Here is a 17,110-nt window from a genome sequence, read left to right on the forward strand (position 1 = left end):
GTACTTGGGCCATGTTCTTTCGCTTTCCCAGACTACATTAGCAGGGAGCAAGATTGGAAGTGGAGCAGCCAGAACTTGAACCTATGCTCCATATGGGATGCTGATGTCCCAGGCGGCAGCTTAACCTGCTACGGCACAATGGTGGCCCTGCAACGGGACTTTGTAATCTGTGGGATGGTGCTTAGAGAACCTAAGGGGATCGATGGGGGCACGTCCAGTGCAGAGCAGGCGGGAGTGAGGGCCCAGGGCAGGGGCTCGGCTGAAAGTTGACAGGGTGCCCCTGCAGCTCTAATGGTGCCTGCCCTTCTCTTTCCTAGATAACTTTGTGGTGGATCAAACTTCCTGCGTCAGGGCCTGTCCTCCTGACAAGATGGAAGTGGACAAAAATGGGCTGAAGATATGCGAGCCTTGTGGGGGGCTGTGCCCCAAAGGTGAGTAGCAGATGGGAAGAGATGGTCCGTGCCATCTTACCCCTACCCCCACCCCAGGCTGAGCCTCATTTGTGTTTGCAGCCTGCGAGGGGACGGGCGCTGGGAGTCGCTTCCAGACTGTGGACTCGAGCAACATCGATGGATTTGTGAACTGCACCAAGATCCTGGGCAACCTGGACTTTCTTATCACCGGCCTCAACGGGTTCGAGATTTTTGCCTTTCCTTTCCAATCACCTACTGTATCCATCTCTCACAGATCATTTTGTTGGCCTAAACCTTTCTCTGGAGAACCAAGTTGCAGTCTAAGTCAAAAGTGTTAGGGGTTACAAAGCATCTGAGAGGATGCTTAACTTATCCTTCCACCTGGGACCTGACTCCCCTCAGGACGTGCTACCCAATCCAGCATCACCCACCAAGTGACAAGGGACACGGACCGTGTATTTGCCCTCTTAACATTTTTTAAAAGATTTATTTATTTATTTGAAAGTGTGAGTTACACAGAAAGAGAGAGGTCTTCCATCTGATGGTTCACTCCCCAGTTGGCCGCAATGGCCGGAACTGCGCCGATCCGAAGCCAGGAGCTTCTTCAGGGTCTCCCACGTGGGTGCAGGGGCCCAAGGACTTGGGCCATCTTCTACTGCTTTCCCAGGCCATAGCAGAGAGCTGGATCGGAAGTGTAGCAGCCGGGACTTGAACCAGCACCCATATGGAATGCCAGCGCTTCAGGCCAGGATGTTAACCCACTGTGCCATAGTGCCAGCCCCTTAAAAAGCTTTCTAAAAGTTCTTTTTTATTGGGGCCGACGCCGTGGCTCACTTGGTTAATCCTCCGCCTGTGGCGCCAGCATCCCATATGGGCGCCGGGTTCTGGTCGCAGTTGCTCCTCTTTCAGTTCGGCTCTCTGCTGTGGCCCGGGAAGGCAGTGGAGGATGGCCCAGATGTTTGGGCCCCTGCACCTGCATGGGAGACCAGGAGGAAGCGCCTGGCTCCTGGCTTCGGATCGGCGCAGCACTGGCCGTGGCGGCCATTTGGGGAGTGAACCAATGGAGGAAAGACCTTTCTCTCTGTCTCTCTCTCACTGTCTGTAATTCTACCTGTCAAATAAAAAAAAAAAAAAAGTTCTTATTTATTTATTTGAAAGACAAAGTTACAGAGGTAGAGACAGAGAGAGGTCTTCCATCGGCTGGTTCACTCCCCAGATGGCTGCAATGCCTGGAGCTGCGCCAATCCAAAGCCAGGAGCCAGGAGCTTCTTCCAGGTCTCCCACGTGGGTGCAGGGGCCCAAGGACTTGGGTCATCTTCTACTGCTTTCCCAAAGCCATAGCAGAGAGCTGGATTGGAAGTGGAGCAGCCGGGTCTGAACTGGCACCCATGTGGGATGGTGGCACTGCAGGCCAGGGCTTTAACCCACTGCGCCACAGTGCCGACCCCTAAAGTTCTTTCTTAAATTAACTTAAAAAATGTATGTATTTATTTATACTTGAAAGGGAGAGAGACATAGAGACTTGAAAATCCTCAGCCGGCGCCGTGGCTCACTAGGCTAATCCTCCGCCTTGCGGCGCCGGCACACCGGGTTCTAGTCCCGGTTGGGGCGCCGGATTCTGTCCCGGTTGCCCCTCTTCCAGGCCAGCTCTCTGCTGTGGCCCGGGAGTGCAGTGGAGGATGGCCCAGGTGCTTGGGCCCTGCACCCCATGGGAGACCAGGAGGAAGCACCTGGCTCCTGGCTCCTGCCACCGGATCAGCGCGGTGCACCGGCCGCAGCACGCTGGCCGCGGCGGCCATTGGAGGGTGAACCAACGGCAAAGGAAGACCTTTCTCTCTGTCTCTCTCTCTCACTGTCCACTCTGCCTGTCAAAAAAATAAAAATAAAAATAAAAATAAAAATAAAAATAAAAAAAAATAGAAAATCCTCCATCCACTTGTTCCCTCCCCAGATGCCCACAACAGCAGGGGTTGGGCAAGGCCAAGCCTGGAGCCTAGCACTCAACCCAGGTCTCCCATGTGGAGGGCAGGAACCTGAGGGTGTGCATTGGCAGGAAGCTGGACTGCAAGCAGAGCCAGGCCTTGGCCCCAGAGGCTCCACTCTAAGAGGTGGGCTTCCCAACCACTGCTCAAATGCCTGCCCATCTTTCTTAGATTTTGAAAAATCTGTCTCCCTGTGATCTCCAGCTGTTTCTACTAGTTCTGCTCCTTAGAGCAGCAAAGAGCAAAGGCATTTTCTGATCCACAGGACAACACTCAAAATGTGTGAGTGTTTGTGTGTATGAGAGGGAGAGGTAGAGAGAGGAAAAAAAAAAACAAAACAGTATGACTACCTGGTATTTTTTAAATTTAATTTTGACATAGTTATTTTATAAAAATTTATTTATTTATTTGAAACGCAGAGTTATAGAGAAGCAGAGACAGAGAGAGAGAAAAGTCTTCCATCTGCTGGTTCACTCCCCAACTCTCCTCATCTGGGCTGATCCAAAGCCAGGAGCCAGGAGCTTCCTCTAAGTCTCCCACACAGGTGCAGGGACCCAAGCACTTGGGACATCTTCCACTGTTCTCCCAGGCCATAGCAGAGAGCTGGATCAGAAGTAGAGCAGCCAGGACTCGAACCGGCACCCATATGGGATACCAACGCTGTAGGCAGCGGCTTTACCCACTACACAACAGTGCCAGCCCCCTATAGTTTAATTTTTAAAAATATTTACTTATTTATTTGAAAGGCAGTTACAGAGACAGAGGGAGAGAGAGATCTTTCATCTGCTAGTTCACCATAACACTTGGGGCTGAGCCAAGCCAAAGCCAGGAGCCAGGAATTCCATCCAGGTCTCTTATATGGGTGACAGGAGCCCAGCCACTTGGGCCACCTTCTACTGCCTTCCCTAGGCACATTTGCAGGAAGCTGAATTGGAAACAGCGCAACAGGGACTCAAATCGGCGCTCCAAAATGGAATGCTTGCAACTCAGGTGGTGGCTTAACATGCTGTGCCCTTGGCATAATTTTATATCTACATTGCAGTTCCAACAATGGTATAAAGGAGCTGGCATTGTGGTGTAGCAGGTTAAGCTGCTGTCTGTGATGCCAGCATCTCATATGAACATCAGTTCAGCTCCCATCTGCCCACATCCGATCCAACTCCCTGCTAATATTGCCTGGGAACAGTTGTACAAGGCCCAAGTAGTTGGGCCCTGCCATCCGTGTGGGAGACCCAGATGAAACGCCTGGCTTTGGCCTGGCCCAGCCCTGCCCACTGTGGCCATTGGGGGAGTGAAACAGTGGATGGAAGATATCTCTCTGTGTGTCTCTCCTTCTATCTCTGTAGCTCTGTCTTTCAAATAAATAAAATGGTATGAAGATTTTTCCCTACTATCTTTGCTCACATTCCCCAAAGAAGAGCATTCTACGTATGCTCTATCATTTCTGTCTCTCCACACACACACTCTTCACACTGTTATTTTTCTGAACCACTTGAGGGCATATTTCCAGATGTGGTACTCTTTACCACTTTTTTTTTTAAAGGTTTATTTTATTTGAAAGTCAGAATTAGAGAGAGAGAGAGAGAGGTCTTCCATCTGCTGATTCACTCTCCAAATGGCCTCAATGGCCAGGACTGGCTCAGGTCGAAGTCAGGAGCCAGGAGTTTCATCCGGGTGTCCCATACAGGTACAGGGGCCCAAGTACTTGGGCCATCTTCCACTGCTCTCCCAGGTGCATTGGTGGGGAGCTGGATCTGAAGGGGAGCAGTGGGAACTCAAACTGGCACCCACAAGGATGCTCCAGCACCGGCTCCCCCTTAACCGCTTTTGTATTTCAGTGTGTAAAACAAGAATGGGGCAGGCATTGTGGTGCAGTGGGTCAAGCTGCTGCTTGGGATGCCTGCATCCTGTATCAGAGTACTTGTTGGAGTCCCAGCTCCTCTGCTTGCGATACAGCTTCCTGCGAATGCATCCTGGAAGGCAGCAAATAATGGCCCAAATATCTGGGTCCCTGCCCCTCATGCAGGGGACCCAGCTGGAGTTCCTGGCTCCTGGTTCAGCCTGGCCCAGCCCCAGCCTCAGCTGTGGTGGGTATTTGGGAAGTGAACCAGCGGGTACAAGACCTTTCTCTCTTTCTCTCTCTGTTACTCAGTATTCAAGCAAATGAAAATAACTAAATCTTTAAAAACATTTTTTGGGCCGGCGCCGCGGCTCACTAGGCTAATCCTCTGCCTTGCGGCGCCGGCACACTGGGTTCTAGTCCCGGTCGGGGCGCCGGATTCTGTCCCGGTTGCTCCTCTTCTAGGACAGCTCTCTGCTGTGGCCAGGGAGTGCAGTGGAGGATGGTCCAAGTGCTTGGGCGCTGCGCCCCATGGGAGACTGGGAGAAGCACCTGGCTCCTGCCATCGGATCAGTGCGGTGCGCCGGCTGCGGCGGCCATTGGAGGGTGAACCAACGGCAAAGGAAGACCTTTCTCTCTGTCTCTCTCACTGTCCATTCTGCCTGTCAAAAACAAAAAAAAAAAACAAAAACAAAAACAAAACAACAACAACAACAAAAACATTTTTTTACATTACCACAGTTCACTAATCTGAATCAGAAAATCTACACTGACCAAAAGATTAGCTAATCTACAGCTCTCATTCAGATTTCACTAACCGGCCTATTGCCATGGATCGTGACGTTCGGTTAGCTCGTGTCTTCTGTCTCCTTTAATTATAGCAGTTCCTCAGTTTTCATGACCTCGACATTGACATTCCTGAGGGGCACAGGTCGAGTAACTGGTATGGTGTTGTTCCCTTTGGATTGTTCTGGTGCGTCCTCACCACTGGATCCAGGTTCTGTGTTGGTGCCGGGATATCACAGATTTTGTATGCCCCGTGTATCTTGTCAAGGATGCACATGATACTGATTTGTCCCGTCATGTTGATGATTCCTCTGGCCGCTTGGACAAGGTGATATCTGCCAGGTTTTTCTACCAAAAGGTTACTGTTTTGCCCTTTGCAAGTAATCTTGGAAGATATTTGCCTAAATCAGTTATTATGATAGTTGCCGAAAGAAGATCACATTCCATTTTATTCTACATTTATCTATCTAATTAGGGGTTATTTATGTATTTGAAAGGCAGCATTACAGAGAGAGGGAGAGACAGAGAGAAAGATCTTTATCTGCTGGTTCACTCCCCAAATGGTTGTAATGGCTGGGGCTAAGCCAGGCCAAAGCCAGGAGCCAGGAGCTTCACACATGTCTCCCACGTAGGTACAGGGGCCCAAATATTTGAGCCGTCTTTGAGCCATCTTCTGCTTTTTCAGGCGCATTAGCAGGGAGCTGTATCAGAAGCAGAGCAGCAGGGGCACAAACTGATTTAGAATGCCAGCATCACAGGCAGCAGCTTGACCTGCTGCACCCCACCAGCCCCTGTTCAGTGATTTTTTTTTTTTATTTGACAGACAGAGTTAGACAGTGAGAGAGACACAGAGAGAAACGTCTTCCTTCCGTTGGTTCACCTCCCAAATGGCCGCCATGGCCGGCACTGCGCCGATCCAGAGCCAGGAGCCAGGTGCCTCTTCCTAGTCTCCCATGCAGGTGCAGGGCCCAAGCACTTGGGCCATCCTCCACTGCCTTCCCGGGCCACAGCAGAGAGCTGGACTGGAAGAGGAGCAACGGGACTAGAACCCGGCGCCCGTATGAGATGCCGGCGCTGCAGGTGGAGGATTAACCTAGTGTACCACAGCGCTGCCCCCCCCCCTTTTTTTTTAAGATTTATTTATTTATTTGAAAGTCAGAGTTACACAGAGAAAGAAGGAGAGGCAGAGAGCGGTCTTCCATCTGCTGGTTCACTCCCCCATTTGCAGCAACGGCCAGAGCTGCACCAATCCGAAACCAGGAGCCTCCTCCAGGTCTCCCACATGGGTGTAGGGGCCCAAGAACTTGGGCCATCTTCTACTACTTTCACAGGCCAAAGCTGCCAAAGCAGAGAGCTGGATTGGCAGTGGATCAACCAGGACTTGAACCGGTGCCATATGGGATGCCAGTGCTTCAGAACAGGGTGTTAACCCCCTGTGCCACAGTGCCGGCCCCAACAGTTGTTACTCTTTCTGCTGTCCATTTGTCTCCGGTTTGGCTCTGGGAGCCCCTTCAAGCTTTCCTTCTGTGGGCCTGCACTCCTCCTTCTTGGGGCATAAGCTACTCTAGGCTCCAGTTATTTCCTGGTTCCAGCCATTTCTCCCAGGACCCGCTTCCCTCTTCGTGGAGAATGGATTTCGAGACCAATTTCTGAGACCAGGTGTGCCCCTTGCTGCTGGGCTATGTCTCTGCCTGGTTGATTGATTCTCCCCTGTTCTCCCCAGAGACCCCTGGCACAAGATCCCTGCCCTGGACCCTGAGAAGCTCAACGTCTTCCGCACAGTCCGGGAGATCACAGGTGAGTGGGAGGGGCACCGCCCTTTCTGAGAGGAGCAGTTGACCCACAGGCGAGAAAGTTGGGTCCCAAGCCACAGGGGAGAGCCAGAGGCCCTGGGAGAGGGCCGTGAGGGCTCCCCGCCCACACTCCTCTCTCCAACCCCTCAGGCTACCTGAATATACAATCCTGGCCTCCCCACATGCACAACTTCAGCGTTTTTTCCAACCTCACGACCATCGGGGGCAGAAGCCTCTACAAGTAAGTAAGGGATGTGGGGGCGGTAGCATCTCCGGGGACGCACTCCTTCGTGGGCGCCCTTGAATGAAATCCAGCGCACGCGCTCACACAGAGGGTCCAGACAGCCTGGGAGTTTGATGGGGGAGAGGCAGAAGGAGGCGGGTGGCCTCGCAGTGGGTCTGACCGGCCCAGAGCGCACTGCTGAGTGAACATGAACCCACTGCACCCTCATCCCATCTCCTCTTTCTCAGCCGGGGCTTCTCTTTGTTGATCATGAAGAACTTGAACGTGACGTCTCTGGGCCTCCGATCCCTGAAAGAGATTAGTGCTGGGCGTATCTATATAAGTGCCAACCGGCAGCTGTGCTACCACCATTCTCTGAACTGGACCCGGCTGCTCCGGGGGCCTGCGGAAGAGAGACTGGACATCAAGCATAATCGGCCGCGCAGGGAGTGTGGTGAGGGAGGGCCGGCCAGAAGCGCTGCTCTGCCCTGGGCGTGGGGGCGGGAACCAGGAGATGAGGCTGGAAGCAGGAATGCGGGCAGGTCTGGGATGACCTGTGGGGAGTCCTCAGACCCCTCTCCTAATCCAGCCCTTCTTCTGCAGTGGCGGAGGGCAAAGTGTGTGACCCGCTGTGCTCCCCCGGGGGATGCTGGGGCCCAGGCCCGGGTCAGTGCCTCTCCTGTCGGAACTACAGCCGCGGAGGTGTCTGTGTGACCCACTGCAACTTTCTGAACGGGTACGATGAGGGGAGACGGCCGAGACAGGGTGGGGAAGGGGCCCTGGTGTGGAGCAGCTCAGGTGGCACCCCAAAGCCGTTGGACAGCTGTCTGTGTGTGCCTTGGTGAGAATGAGATCGCAGATCCTCAGGTCCTCGGGCTGGGATCAGGGCACCAAGGCCAGGACTTGGCAGTGACGCGCCTCCCTTTCCCCCCAATTACAGGGAGCCTCGAGAGTTTGCTCATGAGGACGAATGTTTCTCCTGCCACCCGGAATGCCAGCCCATGGAAGGCACTGCCACGTGCAATGGCTCGGTACAGTAGCAGCGGTGTGATGGCCAAGGGAGAGGGGATGGGATAGTGCTCGGAGTGTCTAAGGAATGTTATGACCGGATCTCGAGGCCAGCACAGGGGATCCAGATACTGCTGGGGTTTGGGGTTAGAAGATCCTGAAAACTGGGTTGATCCTTGCAGGGAGGTAGGGAATTAACCTCGGGTTCCCAGCGTCCTTGACCTTCTCTTTTCCACCCAGGGCTCCGATGCTTGTGCCCAGTGTGCCCATTTTCGAGATGGGCCCCACTGTGTGAGCAGCTGCCCCAATGGAGTTCTAGGTGCCAAGGGCCCGATCTACAAGTACCCGGATGTTCACAATGAATGTCGGCCGTGCCACGAGAACTGCACCCAGGGGTCAGCGGTGGGATGATGAGATGAGGGGGTTGGGGGAGGCGGGAGCATAGAACTAGCATGAGGGGAGCAGAGGGAGAAAGAGACTATGATTTGGCAATCACTCCCAGCTCTGTAGTGAAGGGTGCAAGGCAAGGAAACTCATTAACAGTAAAGAGTGAAGCCACAGGGTTTTTTTAGTAAAAATTTATTTATTTGGAAGGCAGAGAGCAAGAGAGAAAGGGAGAGGGGTCTTCCATCATTCACTGATTCATTCCCCAAATGGCCAGGACAGTTGGGGCTGGGCCAGGCCACAGGCAGGGATTCTGTCTGGGTCTCCCACATGGGTGGCAGGGGTCCAACTACTTGGGCCATCTTCTGCTGCTCCCCCAGGCACGTTAGGAGGGAGCTGGATCAGAAGTGGAGCAGCCGGGACTGGAAGCAGTGCACCAATATTGGAATGCCAGCAGTGGCTTAACCCCCCTGCACCACAATGCTGGCATTTTAGGGAAACCACAGTTTGAAGAACCTGGAGGAAACTCAGCTCAGAGAAGTTACACTTAAAGGGACCCCAAGGGCTGAACTAGAGACAAAGCCCATGTGTTGGGATAGGTTTTGAGCCTCAGGATGGAATGCTACATTGAGTTCAGAAATAGGTGAGGCTGTTGCACTTGAACCTTTGTTGTCCAAGCTCCCATTTAAAGGTCTGATTTTCTTTCTCTGTCTAGGTGTAAGGGACCAGAACTACAAGACTGTTTAGGCCAAACACTGGTGCTGATCAGGTATGGTGGGCTTGGACAGTCTGAAAACTGGAGATGTGTGAGAGAGAAAGTCAGGAGAGGGCGGCACCAGCGGGAGAATAGAGTTATTCACTCTGGCCTTTATATATGCAGTCCACTGTCACCAGACTCAGCCCCTTAGAATCTGGGCTTCTGGCCTTCCCCCTAACATTCATCTGCAGTGGGGAGATGTCAGATTTAGGTTAACCCCTTCAGAGCTCTGGGACGCATGTATACGTGAATATTAACCTCTGGGTCCACATCTGCGCCACACCTTCAGGTCAGGTACAAGGGACATTGGTAGGGGAGGGGTAATGCTGGGCTTCTCTGTATCCCACAGCAAAACCCATCTGGCAATGGCTGTGACAGTAGGATTGGCAGTGATCTTCCTGATTCTGGGGGGCACATTTCTCTACTGGCGTGGGCGCCGGATTCAGAATAAAAGGGCTATGAGGCGCTACCTGGAACGTGGTGAGGTGAGTACCTAGCTTAATTTTGAGAGGCACCTTAGACCATCCGTAGCCAGCTCTCCTCTTTCCCCAGAGATGTGATCTCTTCCTACAAGGAGATTGTGGGGTCCACTAAAAAAAATGTCAGCCTGAGAAATGGGGGCATGCATTCTAGTCCTGATGTCCCCGCTAATTTGCTGTGCGACTTTGATGTGCCTTCTCTGTGCTTAAGTTTGCACATCTGTACAGCGCAAATAGCACTCATCCTTCCAGGGAGACTGTTAGGGAGAAAGGGGATAATGCACATGAAAGTTCTTTGAAACGCACAGAGCACTGGATAAAAGGTACTCAAGGTGCCGACTTCCCAGCTCCCCAGCAAAGGGAAAACCTACCCCTCCTGACTCCTGAGCTCGCAAGCACAGCTTCTTCAGTCCTTGGGATCTGTTATTCCTAGATATGCCCATAGTGCTTTCCAGGGCTAAACATAATTCCCATTCCTGCCCCCACACCCTGGGCTCTGCTGCTCCTGGTAGCTATTGCGGGGAGCAGGTTGGTATGGGACATGTGAGTGGGCTTTCCTGAGTTTCTCTTTCCCATCTGCTCCTCAGAGCTTAGAGCCTCTGGATCCCAGCGAGAAGGCTAACAAAGTCTTGGCCAGAATCTTCAAAGAGACAGAGCTGAGGAAGCTTAAAGTGCTTGGTTCCGGCGTCTTTGGAACTGTGCACAAAGTGAGTGACCCCCAGGAAGTCTGGGGAGGTAGGGAATGGATCTGGGGGCAAAGGGCTGACCCTGGGGAGAATGACCCTAGGCTGACTCCTGCCCCAAACTTCCCAGGGTGTGTGGATCCCCGAGGGTGAATCCATCAAGATTCCAGTGTGCATTAAAGTCATCGAAGACAAGAGTGGACGGCAAAGTTTTCAGGCCGTGACGGATGTAAGTAAAGGAATGCTGTGCACCGGTGAGAGAGGGGACAAGATCAGACACAAGCACAGCCTGTGTTAGCAGATACTGTGTTAGACATGCTGATGCACCTGAATGTCCGGGGACGCCCTGGTTGGGGTGTGCCCGTGATTCCTGGATAACATCTCCCGTGTCTCTTAGCACATGCTGGCCATCGGCAGCCTGGACCACGCCCACATCGTACGGCTGCTGGGACTGTGCCCAGGGTCATCGCTGCAGCTCGTCACTCAATACCTGCCTCTGGGTTCCCTGCTGGATCATGTGAGGCAGCAGCGGGAGTCGCTGGGGCCACAGCTGCTGCTCAACTGGGGCGTACAAATCGCTAAGGTGAGAGGAGCATGGCGGGAGTCCTGCGGGAGCCACCTTGCTGCAGCAGGCAGGGCAGGGGTGAGAAGATGACAGCTTTGCAGTGCTTAGAGGACCCTCAAGGGTCTGGGGGCATTCAGGAGGTCCGCAGTGGATTTCCTCCGAGCCTGGGGCTATTTCCTTCCCCTACAGGGCATGTACTATCTTGAGGAGCACGGTATGGTGCACAGGAACCTGGCTGCCCGCAACGTGCTGCTGAAGTCAGCCAGTCAGGTTCAGGTGGCAGATTTTGGTGTGGCTGACCTGCTGCCCCCAGATGATAAGCAGCTCCTCCACAGTGAAGCCAAGGTGAGGGGACACAGAGGGCCTCGTGAGAGGTGGGGTAGTGTAAACAAAGCACGGGGGAAGTCTCTCAGAGCAAGCAGATGCTTCACCGTTAAATTCATGGAGGGCAAGGTGGGGTTGGCAGAAATTTAAGTGCAGACGGCAAGAAGGAAAAACGATAGCATGCTTGGGGTTTGGAAATGCTAAGAAAATTTGTGGAAATGGACTAGTGACACCTTTGTCTTTACTCCCCAGACTCCAATTAAGTGGATGGCTCTTGAGAGTATCCACTTTGGGAAATACACACACCAGAGTGACGTCTGGAGCTACGGTCAGTGCATCTGGGTGCCTTCATGCCATCACTGTCCCAAATTCCACGACTACCTTTTTTTTTTTTTTTTAGTTAATTAATTAATTTGAAAAGCAGAGTTGTAGAGAGGCAGAGAGGAGAGGCCTTCCATCCACTGGTTCACTCCCCAGATGGCCACAATGGCCAGAGCTGCGCCAATCCAAAGTCAGGAGCCAAGAGCTTCTTCTGGGTCTCCAATGTGGGTGGCAGGGGCCCAAGGACTTGGGCCATCTTCTGCTTTCCCAGGCCATAACAGAGCTGAATTGGAAGCGGAGCAGCCGGGACTCGAACCGGTGCCCATATGGGATGCCTGCTACACCACAGTGCCAGCCCCCACAACTGCCTTTGGAGATACCCTCTCTTAGACTCTCTAAGCCCTTCACATCTTGTGTCTGACCAACTTCTGCCTCCCTTTTTACTTCATTGCCTATGGGTACTGTTTTCTTACCAGGTGTGACAGTTTGGGAGCTGATGACCTTCGGTGCAGAGCCCTATGCAGGGCTGCGATTAGCAGAAGTACCAGACCTGTTGGAGAAGGGGGAACGGTTGGCACAGCCCCAGATCTGCACCATTGATGTCTACATGGTCATGGTCAAGTGTGAGTCGCCTGCTGGCTCCAGTCAATTTTTTTCAAATACTTATTTATTTATTTATTTTTAAAGATTTATTTGAAAGAGTTACAGAGAGAGGTAGAGAGGTCTTCCATCCACTGGTTCACTCCCCAAATGGCCGCAATGGCTGGAGCTATGCCAATCTGAAGCCAGGAGCCAGGAGCTTCTTCCAAGTCTCCCAAGTGGGTGCAGGGGCCCAAGGACTTGGTCCATCTTCTACTGCTTTCCCAGGCCATAGCAGAGAGCTGGATTGGAAGAGGAACAGCCAGGACTAGAACTGGCACCCATATGGGATGCTGGCGCTTCAGGCCAGGGTGTTAACCTGCTGCGCCACAGCACCGGCCCCTATTTATTTTTCTGAAAGGTAGAGTGACAGATCTATCTGTTGGTTTATTCCTCAAATGACTGCAACAGCCAGGGCTGCGCCAGGCTGTCACAGTATCCAGGAACTCCATCCAGGTATCCCACATGGGTGGCAGGGACTCAAGTACTTGAGCCTTCATCCACTGCTTCCTGGTGCTTTAGCAGGGAGCTGGATAGGAAGCCTAGTAGTTGGGACTTAAACCAGCACTCAGATATAGGATGTGGATGACCCAAGGAAGAGGCTAAATTGCTGGCCCGACATCCCCCCCTCCCCCAGCCTTTTTTTTTTTTTTTAAGAGAGAGATCGATCTTCTATCTGCTGGTTCACTCCCCCAATTGGCCCCAAAGGCCGGAGCTGCGTTGATCTGAAGCTAGGAGCCAGGAATTTCTTCTGGGTCTCCCACGCGGGTACAAGGGCCCAAGGACTTGGGCCATCTTCCACTGCTTTCCCAGGCCATAGCCGAGAGCTGAATAGGAACTGGTGCTCATATGGGACACCAGAATTGCAGGAGGTGGCTTTACCCACTATGCCATAGCACTGCCCACCCCCACCCCCACCCCAAGCCATTTTTTCACAGTTGATCTTAGCCAAAAGGCTGAAAATCCCAGCTATTTGTTAACTGTTCTCCCTCCCATCTCCTCTTACGGCTCCATGCACACTGACGGTTTTTTACCTCCTGTGTCTTATCCTAGGTTGGATGATTGATGAGAACATTCGCCCAACCTTTAAAGAACTAGCCAATGAGTTCACCAGGATGGCCCGAGATCCACCACGGTATCTAGTCATAAAGGTGAGTAGGGACTAGATTGCAAGGATGTGGAGAAAAGAATTGGCTGGAACCCGGATCCACCTTAACAGTTACCTGCTCCTACAGAGGGAGAGTGGGCCTGGAGTACCTCCTGGGGCAGAGCCCTCTGCTCTGACAAACAAGGAACTGGAGGAAGTAGAGCTGGAGCCAGAACTTGACCTAGACCTAGACTTGGAGGCAGAAGAGGACACCCTGGCAACCACACTGGGCTCTGCTCTCAGCCTACCAGTTGGAACTCTTACTCGACCACGGGGGGTAAGACACTGTAACTACCCAAGACTCCACACCAGGCCCGCACAAACCCCCAGACCAACTACTCACGGCCCCCATGGTAAGAGTAGGATTTCTTCCTTCATCTGAACCTTTTTCTTACTTCTTTCCTCCCAGAGCCAGAGCCTGTTAAGTCCATCATCTGGATACATGCCCATGAACCAGAGTGTTCTTGGAGAGGCCTGCCAGGTGAGCTCTGCTGCTGACACGAGGTGGCTGAGGGGTAGTGCAGGAAGCATGAGAAACTGAAAAGGCAGGCAACAAACAACCCAATCTTCTTCTTTTTTTAAGCCTTATTTTTATTTGAAAGAGTTACAGAGAAAGGTAGAGTGAGAGAGCAATAGAGAGAGGGGTCTTCCATACACTGACTGGTTCACTCCCCAAATGGCTGCAATGGCTGGAGCTGAGCTGAGCTGATGCAAAGCCAGGAGCCAGGAGCTTCATCCGGGTCTCCCATGTGGGTGCAGGGGTCCAAGCATTTGGGCCATCTTGCACTGCTTTCCCAGGTTCATCAGTAGGGAGCTGGATCGGAAGTGGAGCAGCCAGGACTTGAACTGGCACCATAAGGGATGCTGGCACTGCAGGCCAGGGCTTTAACCTGCTGTGTCACAGCACCGGCCCCCAACCCAATCTTCTAAATAAAGCCTTTCCTGTCTCTAAATCTGTTATCCTCTCTTTACCTTCCTTCGTAGGAGTCTGCAGTTTGTGGGGGCAGTGAACGATGCCCTCGTCCGGTCTCTCTGCACCCAGTGCCACGGGGCCGCCTGACCTCCGAATCGTCAGAAGGTCACGTGACAGGCTCTGAGGCTGAGCTCCCGGAGAAGGTGTCGGTGTGCAGGAGCCGCAGCCGCAGCCGCAGCCCACGGCCAAGGGGAGATAGTGCCTACCATTCCCAGCGCCATAGCCTGCTTACGCCCGTCACCCCTCTTGCCCCGCCAGGATTGGAAGAAGAGGATGTCAACGGTTATGTCATGCCAGATACACACCTCAAAGGTGCCTGACTCCTCCTGCAGCTTTCTCTGAATTCTCGTCTTCTCTGATCCTATCCCTTCCTATTAATTTTTTCTAACTTTCCCTTCCCTTCCCCTACCTACTGCCCATTACCATGAAGTTCTCCACCTACTTATCCTCTCTGCTCTTCTCCTAGGTACTCCTTCTTCCCGAGAAGGTACTCTTTCCTCAGTGGGTCTCAGCTCTGTCCTGGGTACTGAAGAGGAAGATGAAGATGAGGAGTATGAATACATGAACCGTCGGAGAAGGCCCAGCCCATCTCATCCCCCTCGGCCCGGCTCCCTTGAGGAGCTGGGCTATGAGTACATGGACGTGGGGTCAGACCTCAGTGCCTCCCTGGGCAGCACGCAGAGTTGTCCTCTCAACCCTGTGCCCGTCATATCCACTGCTGGCACGACACCAGATGAGGACTATGAGTATATGAATCGGCGACGCGGTGCAGGTGGCCCGGGAGGGGATTACACAGCCATGGGGGCCTGCCCAGCAGCTGAGCAAGGGTATGAAGAGATGCGAGCTTTCCAGGGGCCTGGTCCGCATGCCCCTAGTGTCCGCTACGCCCGCCTCAAAACCCTCCGCAGTTTAGAAGCCACCGACTCCGCCTTTGACAACCCTGATTACTGGCATAGCAGGCTTTTCCCCAAGGCTAACGCCCAGAGAACATAGCCTCGACTCCTTGAGACACTCGGGGAGCGTCTGATGGCAGCTAGTGCCTCTAGAGGGTACCCCTCATCTCCCTACTCCCCCCTCCACAGGTGTCAGCCCCATTTCTCTAGTCCTAGACAATTCCATTCAACCTTTGGAGGCTTTGAATCCCTTTGACACAAACTTCTTATGGTTTGTAGCCAACTGTGCACTTTGTTCTCCTTCCCAGCCCCAGGAAGGAGAAGGTTTTCCTACTTTGTGTGCTTTCCCAGGACTCCCTGGAGACATGAAGGATTACTCCCCACATCCCTGTAGCTCAGGCCCCACCTGTTAGTATGAGGCCCGGATATGTGCCTGTTTCAGAGTGTCCTAAGAACACAGGGGCAGATCTGGCAGAAGAAAGCAAAAACTGGGTACTTTTAACCCCCTGCAAAGGTTGCAGAGCTTAAAGTTCTGTAAAGAGCAGTTAGGAACAGACTATTACTCTCGGCTCTTCACTGCGGGCCAGGCAGCAAGCGAAACTTTACCTACATTATCTCCCTTAATCCTTTATACTCCTTACAATTGTGTGACAGAGAGATGACCCTGTTTTACACCTAAGTAGTCCCCCCTCCCCCATCCTCAGGGGATAATGTTCCAAGACACCCAGTGAAACCACAGATAGCACCAAATGCTGTACTTAATGCCCTTCCTCCTGAACTCCATGCACTACGGCCATAACTTGTGCATTCCGTGGTGCAACAAGAAAAGTAGCACAGAATTCCATGGATAAAGGAATCGTCTGCACTGGAGATCCGGCGACTTCTGCGTACACTTTTGGCTCCTTTACTTACGAAGACGTTCACCTTTTCACTTAACGGAAGCACTTCTCTTTGGTCGATGTGAATTGCCTGCATCACCATTAAACAAGTAAGGGTTCCTAGAACACAGCCACTTTTGGATACCACAACAGGAGATCTGATAAGCGAGAGTGCTACCGAGGGACTAAGGGCAGTGAGGGACGACTACACTGGACAGAGGAAGAGCAGGATGGTGCTAAGATTTCATCATGCTACTCAGACTTATCAATTGTTGATTTTCCATGTAATTGTTTTGGACTGCAGTTAACCACAGGTAACAAGCTGTGGAAAGACAGCAGATCAGGGGGACTGAGCCTTAAAGACTGGGTAAATTAAGCAACAGGTCCAGGTTTCAAAATCTTCCCAACAGAATGCACGTGTTCTTACTGTAAGCTGTCATGGAAAACAGATAAGTCAGAGAGCCCTTGTAAGGTGCATTTTACTTGTGTGTGTGTGTGTTTTTTTTTTCTTTGCACTGAATCAAGTTTAACCCTCCTCTACACCCAGACTTCTCATCTCAGGAAGTGGTGGGGGTGAGGGGGTAGGAAGGAAAAATAACTGGATGTTTTTGCATAAACCGTAACTCTCGTGATCACTCCTAAGGGCAGACTCACAAAGGTCCCCAGGCCCACCTGTAGGAGCTGTTCTCCTCCAGTGGTGAGACGCTTCCAGGTGGGAGAGACAGGACCCTGCTTTAGACCTCCATCCCCTTGGGAGGGGAACTGGGGCAAATGTCTGTTATATCATTGAAGTGTTTTGTTGTTTTTATACATGTCTGAATAAAAATGCCAAAGTTTTTTTCAGCTTTCTGTTTGTCAAATGAAGGAAACTGATTAAGAGGCCACCTCTTTGAGTGCAACAGTGGACAGCCACCTTTCTGTCTCCCGACAGCCCTGTTCGTCCCATTCAGCTTTCTCCAGGCATAGGGCAGAGTCCTTTTCATTCAGGGGTTGTACTAGAAATTACAGGGCAAGTAGGATTA

At 52.4% G+C, this 17,110-nt stretch overlaps 1 protein-coding gene across 1 annotated transcript in view; it reads left to right on the plus strand.

The window, feature by feature from the left end:
* Positions 1-16,931, plus strand: part of ERBB3 (erb-b2 receptor tyrosine kinase 3) — a 24,077-nt gene extending 7,146 nt beyond the window's left edge. Inside the window, exons 8-28 of the mRNA XM_051832768.2 lie at positions 318-431; positions 513-633; positions 6,745-6,818; positions 6,965-7,055; positions 7,286-7,491; positions 7,641-7,773; positions 7,978-8,068; positions 8,286-8,440; positions 9,145-9,198; positions 9,536-9,671; positions 10,253-10,372; positions 10,479-10,577; positions 10,746-10,931; positions 11,103-11,258; positions 11,490-11,565; positions 12,035-12,181; positions 13,251-13,348; positions 13,433-13,621; positions 13,754-13,825; positions 14,329-14,629; positions 14,784-16,931. Coding sequence (XP_051688728.1) covers positions 318-431; positions 513-633; positions 6,745-6,818; positions 6,965-7,055; positions 7,286-7,491; positions 7,641-7,773; positions 7,978-8,068; positions 8,286-8,440; positions 9,145-9,198; positions 9,536-9,671; positions 10,253-10,372; positions 10,479-10,577; positions 10,746-10,931; positions 11,103-11,258; positions 11,490-11,565; positions 12,035-12,181; positions 13,251-13,348; positions 13,433-13,621; positions 13,754-13,825; positions 14,329-14,629; positions 14,784-15,310 — 3,146 coding nt within the window. The 3' untranslated portion in view covers positions 15,311-16,931. The remainder of the gene's footprint in view (positions 1-317; positions 432-512; positions 634-6,744; positions 6,819-6,964; positions 7,056-7,285; positions 7,492-7,640; positions 7,774-7,977; positions 8,069-8,285; positions 8,441-9,144; positions 9,199-9,535; positions 9,672-10,252; positions 10,373-10,478; positions 10,578-10,745; positions 10,932-11,102; positions 11,259-11,489; positions 11,566-12,034; positions 12,182-13,250; positions 13,349-13,432; positions 13,622-13,753; positions 13,826-14,328; positions 14,630-14,783) is intronic.
* Positions 16,932-17,110: the final 179 nt, after the last annotated feature.

The sequence above is a fragment of the Oryctolagus cuniculus genome, chromosome 11, assembly GCF_964237555.1.
Source record: "Oryctolagus cuniculus chromosome 11, mOryCun1.1, whole genome shotgun sequence".
NCBI lineage: Eukaryota > Metazoa > Chordata > Mammalia > Lagomorpha > Leporidae > Oryctolagus > Oryctolagus cuniculus.